The following is a 9705-nucleotide window of genomic DNA, read 5'->3' as shown; positions in this document are numbered from 1 at the left end:
CGACCATAGAACAGACAACAGCAGAAGGTCACCAACAGGTCTTCAATGCAGCGAGAAATTCCCGCACCCGGAGGCGTCCTTCAGCTGGCCCCTAAACAAATATATATACTAGTTCAGTGATAATGAACGCCATACTAAACTCCAAATTGTACACAAGAAACTAAAATTAAAAATAATACAAAAGTCAAAAATGTCTATTTGACTACATAAGTTGAGGGGGGAGGGGGGGAGGACCTTTATCGCAACTTCGGGATCCGGTGTTTTCAAGCTCGGGATTTCGGGATTGATCCTTTCGGGATCCGGGATTCCTTTTTTCGAATTTTGGGATGTCGGGATTTGAATTTCTTTAAATTCGCGACCTCGGGATTTCATGTTTTTAAGTCCGGGATTTCGGGATCAGGACCCCTCCTACACCCCCTCTAAGTTCATGTGTAGTAAAAAACGTACTGTGTTGATGAAACAGACAGACAGGTATTTATAAGAATTAACAAAGGGAATTAGAAAACAGACAAAGCCTTCAAGTACACCCTACAAAGACGGGCTATTGTAAAACACCTAACGCTCCTTTTATATACACAGGTAGTGAAGTCGTCATACCGAGGAGTGTTAAGTACAGTGCTTTTGTCATGATTTGGTCCAGTTGGTCATGATTTGGTTCAGTGTTTCTGAATGACAAACATTGGCAAAGAGTAAACTTTGAATATTTTCCTAAAAGAAGTTATGAAGATAAATTTCGCCTTGTAAGTAACTTGTTTATACTATTATGTTTTTAAATGCAACTTTTTATCAAACAGGTAATGCTATGAAACAAATAACACTTGCGTACAACAACTCATAATGTTGGGCTATTATATTTCACACATAAAAAAATGTTCCTTTTCTCGTTGTATAACAGCACATTATTTGTTAAGATTTACAACTGCTTTGATGATACTGAAAAAAATCGCCAAAGTTGCAAATAATTCAATGTTAATGAAAATTCGGTGTCATCGTTTGGTTAAGTAATTTCATGGTTTGGTCCATGTTCGACATGATCCAGTTCTGTAATTCCGTCGTGAATAATATCATACACATGAAATGAAATTATAGATGAACAAATGAACAAAATAATACAATTATACAAATAACAGATTAGACGAACCACTATAAATGATTAACCGAACGCATTTCTAATGGATAATAAAAGGATATGGAGTAAATGTACATGGGACAAAATTGCACACAATACATAGAAAACATAGAAAATTACCAGTGAACAGAGCTTTTATTCCTGTTCTTCATCTTGACAGTTGATGTAGGGTCTTCAACAATGAACGAATCATTCATACCCTACAACAAGGTCAAGACGGCCCCTAGCGCCGACTTAAGCGGTACTATTGATAAAAATAAACCACAGTTCACCTTCCTGCTCCCTACTCGCCTAGCTCGGAGTGCCAACTTGTGCGATGCTTGTGTACGACGGTTCTCCAGTCGAAAGCACCAGAGATACAAGAAAAGTGCAGTAATTTTGAAAATCGATCGCCGCTAAAATATGCAATACACATATTTTTTTGTTAGTGACGTCTTGTTATAACATGTACAATTTGCAATTTTGTGTCAAATTGCCTTAATCGGCAACATGTAATAAAAGCAGAATTGCATTTTTATGGCAAGCCGTTCTAATTAAAACCATGCCGCGTTGAAGACCCATTCGTGCCCTTGGGCTGTTTTCTTCTCTTTTGTCGGGTTGTCTCTTTGACACATTCTCCGTTTCCATTCTCAATTCTATTAAAAAGTAAAACAACAAAAATACCGAACTCCAAGGAAAATTCAAATCGGAAAGTCCCTTATCAAATGGCAATACCAAAAGCTCAAACACATCAAACGAATGGAAAACAACTGTCATATTCCTAACTTTGTACAGGCATTCCCTTCAGTATGTAGAAAATGGTAAATTAAACCTAGTTTCATAGCTAGCCAAACCTCTCACTTGTATGACAGTCGCATAAAATTCCATTATATTGACAACATTGTGTGAATAAAATGATGATTATGGGAGTTTTTAACGACCTTGACTGGCTATACAGCTCTCGCACGGTCGGTGAATGAAACAAACAGACATAATACATGTAGGCAAAAATGTTAAAAATAGGGGTACAGCAGTCAACATTGTGTTATAATCTAAATCACTATAAAAACAAACAAATATGTCAATTAAGCCATTTTTCGAAAAAAAAAAAAAAAAAAAAATCACTCTGAGATATAGACACATTGAGATCAAAAACTTAAAAACACACACTGAGATTTCAAAAAAATGAAAAACACACACTGAGAATAAAAAAATGAAAAACACACAACGAGAAAAAGAAAAAGAATGCACACACTGAAATATCTCGCCTGCTTTACTTATCAACGTTAAATTTCATACACCAAATAAAATTATCCTATTGGATCTACTGCATATATATAGTATATGAGAAACCGACCTAATTACCAAAATTGAACATTGATCAGTGGAACATAAGAATCAGGTCAAGGTCAGTTGAACCTTGCCAGAAAACATGTACACCATGCAATCATTCCATACACCAAACATAGTTGACCTATTGCTTATAGTATCTAAGAAATAACTTTGAAAAGTTCAAATTGACTATGGAACCATTGACATGAGGCCTAGGTCAGATCAACCCTACTACAGACATGTACACCTTACAGTTATTCCATACACAAAATATAGTTGACCTATTGCTTATATTATCTAAGAAATAACCTTGAAAAGTTCAAATTGGCTATAGAACCATTGAAATGAGTCCAAGGTCAGATCAACCCTACCACAGAAGTTATTCCATACACCAAATATAGTTGACCAAATGCTTGTAGTGTCTGATAAAAGGACAAAACCTTGATAACATAACATTGATCAATGAACCATGAGAATGAGGTCAAGGTCAGATGAAACCTGTCCGACTGACATGTACAACAAAATACATAAAATGATTGTTTTACAATTTTTAATTGTAACAACTCATCCTGGCCGTTATTCATTGTATGCGTTTTCTTCACACGAATACTGATAAAATAAATTGCTTCGCCGAGCGCAGCTGGATACGACCGCAGAGGTCCAACCCTGAACAGTTGGGGCAAAATGGACACAATATTCGCGCTTGATACAGGTCTGAATTTGGATTGTAATTAAATATTTGACACATAATAGGTCTCTGACACAGAATAATTGTAGTCAAAGAACTTAGAATTGGTTATATGAGTTGAATTTATATTCAATTTTTGGCTTTTGTGCAATACATTATGCTGTTGCGAATTGACCTCCCCCCCCCCCCCCCCCCAAAAAAAAATACCACCTTTTTTGAAATCTGAAATGAGAAAAAATTGTCCCCCCTCACAATTTCCTTTTAACACCACCCCCCCCCCCCCCCCCCACCCCCATTTTTTTTAACCCCCCCCCCCCCCTTTCCCCCGAAAAAATTCTTTCCCTCAAGATATGGTCATAATCTCAATTCAAATTTCCACTGGAGTTGGCAACCATAATTACCCATTTAAATACATCATACAAGTCTTGAAATAGAAAATGACATACATAATCATGGCTAAAATTAATATTCCTTTATCAGCATTTTTAAGTGGTAACTTCTAAAAATAAATTGACAGCTAATCACCGCAAGACAATTCCGTGAACATTTCTTTATATATAATTTAAAAGCAGTGTAAGGGAGGTAATCCAAACATAACATTGTACTTTTTTTAATTGTCCATTAACCAGGAAACCCTTGTTTTCCCCTTTTTTGCCCCTAATTCCTAGACGGTTTGAGCCATAACCCCCCAAAGCCAATCCTAATCATCCCTTTGTGGTATGGAAACTTGTGGTATAATTTCAGAGAGATCCATACACCGTTCCACAAGTTATTGTCTGGAAACTAGAACAATGCTTATTTGGGCCCCCTTTTGGCCCCTAATTCCTAATAACTGTTAGGACTATAACCCCCAAAATCAATCCTTACTTTCCGTTTGTGGATATAAACCTTGTGTTTAAATTTCATAAATTTCTATTTACAATTACTAAAGTTATTGTCCGGAAACCAAATGGCTTCAGACGACGACAACGACGACGACAACGACGACGTGATACCAATATAAGACCGCAAAATATTTTGCGGTCGTATAAAAATTGCATGTATGGATAAAAGCAAAACAACACGTAAATCACACCTGAATGCTACATGCTTGCATGTATATATCTGAAAAGTTACGCAATCAAAAATGAGCTCTCAACTGCATTACTTTTGCTGCATGTGGCTTATTTTGTAAATGTGATGTTAAAAAAAAGGCATTCATATGATGAAGACATAATCTCTCAATCAGTTTAATTGAGGTTTGGAGCTGGCATGTCAGTAACTGCTAGTAGTCCTTTGTTCATTTATGTATCATTGTCATTTTGCTTAGTTTCTTTTGTTACCTATTCTGACATCGGACTTGGACTTCTTTTAAACTGAGTTTTACTGTGCGTATTGCTATGTGTTTCTTTTGTCTACATCGACTAGAGGTATAGGGGGAGGGTTGAGATCTCACAAAACATGTTTAACCCCGCCGCATTTTTGCGCCTGTCCCAAGTCAGGAGCCTCTGGCCTTTGTCGGTTAGTCTTGTATGTTTTTTAATTTTAGTTCATTTATATATTTTGGAGTTTAGTGTGACGTCCATTTTCACTGAACTAGCACACAATTTTATTTAGGGGCCAGCTGAGGACCACCTCCGGGTGCGGGATTTTCTCGCTGCATTGAAGACCCATTGGTGGCCTTCGGCTGTTGTCTGCTCTTTGGTCGGGTTGTTGTCTCTTTAACATATTTCCCATTTCCATTCTCAATTTTATTAATGGGATATTTACTTGGCGGTCATATTTTTTCCTAATCTGAACCAAATGAGGTTCCTTGTAGAATCCTTCCCGATAGATGTGGTCAAATTTGACCTAGTGCTTTCAAACAAGAAGTTGAAATTAGTTCTCAAAGGTACCAGGCTTATAATTTAATACGCCAGACGCGCGTTTTGTCTACATAAGACTCATCAGTGACGCTCAGATCAAAATAGTTATAAAGCCAAACAAGTACAAAGTTGAAGAGCATTGAGGACCCAAAATTCCAAAAAGTTGTGCCAAATACGGCTAAGGTAATCTATGCCTGGGATAAGAAAATCCTTAGTATTTCGAAAAATCCATACTTATGTAAACAGGAAATTTATAAAAATGACCATATAATTGATATTCATGTCAACACCGAAGTGCTGACTACTGGGCTGGTGATACCCTCGGGGACGAAACGTCCACCAGCAGTGGCATCGACCCAGTGGTGTAAATAGTTATCAAAGGTACCTGGCTTATAATTTAATACGCCAGACGCGCGTTTCGTCTACATAAGACTCATCAGTGACGCTCAGATCAAAATAGTTATAAAGCCAAACAAGTACAAAGTTGAAGAGCATTGAGGACCTAAAATTCCAAAAAGTTGTGCCAAATACCAAATGTCTGAAAATGTAACTTTCAAAGGAGCTTGTATGGTAAATATGTGTAACCAATTCCATCATATTTTCCACTCAACCAAAATTATGAAACTGTAATTTCCCGTAGCTAGATCGAGTTTCAAATGGGAACTATATGTCACCAATGCCTCCCAATCAACATTCAATAGGGACTGGTGGAGTGGATCGCTAACTCCCGGCGGCATAATCGATTCTCAAAAAAGGAAAAAAATTATACTTTATCTTACCTTTAAGTTTATAGTTTTTTTCGCTTGAAAACCGCTATATTTCGAGATAGAGTTGGTAAACAGTGCAGTGTAAAAATCTGTTTAGGATATCATGTACGATTTTTAAAGTTTGAATTTATTGTCTAACTTGAAAGAAATCCACTACGAAATAACTGTGTTCTCGGGCCATATCATAACAAGATAACTACCAATTATGCTCAAGTTGTGTCTCTGTTGTAAGATAATATTAAAATATACGGTCAGAGGTCAAAAGTGTTTCACTATTTGAAAATTCTGCTATATATTTTATGTAAAAAGCACGCTTTTAATAAAACAAAAGTATATCCTTACTTTAAGTTATTACTTGTCCGAATTGAATTAATTGTTTACCATCTAATACAGAAATGTCTGTAGTTTCTTGCAATAATTATGAAATAAATGTACGATTTTTTGTTTTAAAGGAACTGACTCATTCTATAAAATTAAGATACGCATGAATTTCTGCACGAAAAAAATATGTATGGCTAATTGTAGGGGGAAAAACTTGATTTCAATATTTATTTTCAGTAATGAAATGTCACCAAAATATTTATGAGTTTAACAGTAAAAATTTCATCAAAATCGGACTTGAAATAATTTTTGACATAGTAGATAAAATGTATTCCTATATAGATATAGAGGAATTTATGAGTGGTGAAACACTTTTGACCTCTCACTGTATAAATACTAATATTTTTTATTTTCCCAATCATCATAGGCGGCTAGTTATGTACAAATATATCGATCAAGGAAATTTATGACAGTCCGGAATTTGTCCATTGTCCCCATACGTTTCGACTTCGCAAGGGACGCCACTCCGATTTTACTATCTAACATCGTATGATCGCATGATCGCAGTTTCAGAAACATTTATTCTCAGGATGCAGAAATTTTAAACTAGGTCAGTTAGTTTTTTTTCTAGTTAGAAAACTTATACATTATTGAAACGCGTTAATTAACAGAATGAGTTTTCTTATTTTGTGTGTGGCGGGAGTTATTATTTATGGCACAATTCGTCTGCTCCATTTAGCCAGTTCGTCATCTGCACCTGATCTGAAATACAAAGATGGCTCGTTTTTTGCCAGCCAAATTCTTAAAATGTGTTCTGTGCTAACAAACCCGTAAGTATGATAACTTTATATTACACAAATAATTATTTGCAACTAAATATCTCTAGTTAACGGCTAACGCCACACCCATGGCCATGGACCGTCAGGTTCGGTATGCATTGGCGATAGGTTAAGGACAGTATCTATAGCTCTATATAGGTTGGGACCCCTGTGAAAGAATGCCAAAAGTTTGATGATTTTTCTGATGAAATTGTCTCCAAAATATAAAAATAAAATTATTTAATAAAATTGAGAATGGAAATGGGGAATGTGTCAAAGAGACAACAACCCGTCCATAGAACAGACAACAGCAGAAGGTAACCAACAGGTCTTCAATGCAGCGAGAAATTCCCGCACCCGGAGGAGTCCTTCAGCTGGCCCCTAAACAAATATATATACTAGTTCAGTGATAATGAACGCCATACTAAACTCCAAATTGTACACAAGAAACTAAAATTAAAAATAATACAAGACTAACAAAGGCTAGAGGCTCCTGACTTGGGACAGGCGCAAAAATGCTGCGGGGTTAAACATGTTTATGAGATCTCAACCCTCCCCCTATACCTCTAGCCAATGTATTCCTTATCCTAGTTAAAGCCAATAAAGGGCTCATTTTGGCATTTATTGAGCATATCAATCAATAGTCCAAATAATTATGATGTCTTGAAAGGCTACTACATGTATATATTTTTTGCTTTGTCATAAGGCATCAAAGCAATAAAATATAATAGCCTTTCAAGAGGTCATAATTATTTGGACTAATAAATCAATACAAATCACTTTAGAGCTATTTTCCTAATGCTTGTAGTTTAAAGGTTTGTTTGGCTTGCTTGCTTTGTTGTGTAAATGTTTGCTCAAGCATTGTAATTAAGATTGACATCTGCAATTAATAGATAGGCGGGGCTTCAGCTTGTATACATTATATTCTGCATTATACTTAACATCCAATAACATTTAAGCATAATATATGCAAGCTGAAGCCCCGCCTATCTATTGATTACAGATGTCAATCTGAATTACAATGCTTTTGCAAACATTTATACAAACAAAGTAAGCAAGCCAACCAAACCTTTAAACTACAAGCATTAGGAAAATAGCTCTAATAATATAAATATGAATATAGTTATGGGAACAGGAATTAAAACAGATATATATGCGGATCAAGGATTAGGTGGGACGTCACATGTAAAAATTCGGTGCGTTAACCATATATGTAGCTCCATAAGAAGGTGGGGGGGGGGGGCCCCTGGCAGTATTTTATACTTAAAACCTTTTTGTTTTTTAGTACAAAACCCAGTCCAAAACATATATATTATTTTTAAAAACAATTTATTAATAGATAAAATAGAATGTGTTGATTTAACTCAACATTATGTAAAAATTGCATAATTAATTGTGGCTTGAAACCTCCCTAATGCTAACAATATGTTATTCAGATTGTAAGGTATCCTTGTACCACTTAAATTTTAGTGTCTCTGAGTGTTGCATTGACTGTAGAACCTCCCTATTTTGAAGAAGCCAGTTATAAATGAATTAAAAAAAAAAATGAATGGGAGACACTTTTGATTTTAAAAAAAATCTGAAAGTTTTGAAGAACAGCCTCAATATATATGAACCAAATAACTGCAAGTTTTTTTATCACCGTTTTCGTAGAATGAATATTCAAGAAATTTATGCCACTGGATGTTCAGTCTTATATGCTTCACTTTAAACAGGGTCTTTTCCGTGAACTCAGTATGCTCAGAATATGTGTGTCACAATTAACAATGTTTCCTGTTGTGGGGAAACATGGGAAAGGAGCAAATACATTTGCAATTGATTTAAATCCCCCCATTTTACTCCTAATGTCCATTAAACAAGATTTTGCAGCTGCATTGTACCCCTCATGCCACCATTAAATATATTTCAGTTTGCCCAAATCTGACTAACATGACTTATAAATGTCTGTTAGAAATGGGAAGGTCACGAAAAAAGGTCTACTTGGCAAATTTAGAGAAAAATTTGGAATAGTGATATCAGAATCTAAACATGCAGACAACATCAAAAGGGGATATCTTTCAAAAAAAGAATGTGGGAGGTACCAAAGGGAAATATCCAAACTTGTAAGTCAAAGACAAACTGACAGCACCATGGCAAAAAAAGAAAAGCAACCAAAAGACAAACAACAGTCTATAATCATGATAATACACAACAGAAAACTAAAGACTTAAAACAGATCTCAGGGGTTGTATGCCTGTAAAAATGGCTTACCTTAAATTAGTTTGTGTCAGTACCAAATGGATGTGCCTAGGGAAATAGTGACATATGGATTATATATATGTATAGATGGTCTTTCAACTTTAGGAAGTTTATTGCCCTTTGATGAGATTATAGCCGAGAAACTTCCTTTGGTTTTCATATAGATAGATAATCTACAATGCTTGTCCAATGATAAGACCTGGGCCCATTAAGAGCTTGAAATATTATGTAGACACCTGTCTATTGTAGATCTAGAACACAGTATGAAAATGTCATTTGAATTACTTATTTTGTTGGGTTGCTGTCTCATTAACGTAACCCATTACTCCTTTTATTCATAGTAAGCTATAAATAAGATTATAAAAATATGAAGATGTGGTATGACATGTATGATTGCTAATACATGTAATAAGACAACTGTCCACCAGAGACCAAATGACTATGAAGTTAGCAAATATAGGTCACCATAAGGCCTTAAACAATGAGCAAAACCCATGCTGCATAGCAAGCTATGAAAGGCCCTGAAATGCAAATGAAAACTAGAAAACGAACAGCCTGATTTATGTACAAAACAATAAACAACAAACAA

General features: G+C 35.5%; 1 protein-coding gene across 1 annotated transcript in view; it reads left to right on the top strand.

The window, feature by feature from the left end:
• Window positions 1-6588: 6588 nt before the first annotated feature.
• Window positions 6589-9705, top strand: part of LOC127732551 (monoacylglycerol lipase ABHD2-like) — a 29341-nt gene continuing 26224 nt past the window's right edge. The window contains exon 1 of the mRNA XM_052241600.1: window positions 6589-6890. Coding sequence (XP_052097560.1) covers window positions 6733-6890 — 158 coding nt within the window. The 5' untranslated portion in view covers window positions 6589-6732. The remainder of the gene's footprint in view (window positions 6891-9705) is intronic.

Source organism: Mytilus californianus, unplaced genomic scaffold, assembly GCF_021869535.1.
Source record: "Mytilus californianus isolate M0D057914Y unplaced genomic scaffold, xbMytCali1.0.p SCAF_25, whole genome shotgun sequence".
In the NCBI taxonomy this organism is placed as follows: domain Eukaryota; kingdom Metazoa; phylum Mollusca; class Bivalvia; order Mytilida; family Mytilidae; genus Mytilus; species Mytilus californianus.
The sequence above is the reverse complement of the archived record's forward strand: the minus strand, read 5'-3'. Positions and strand labels throughout refer to the sequence as shown.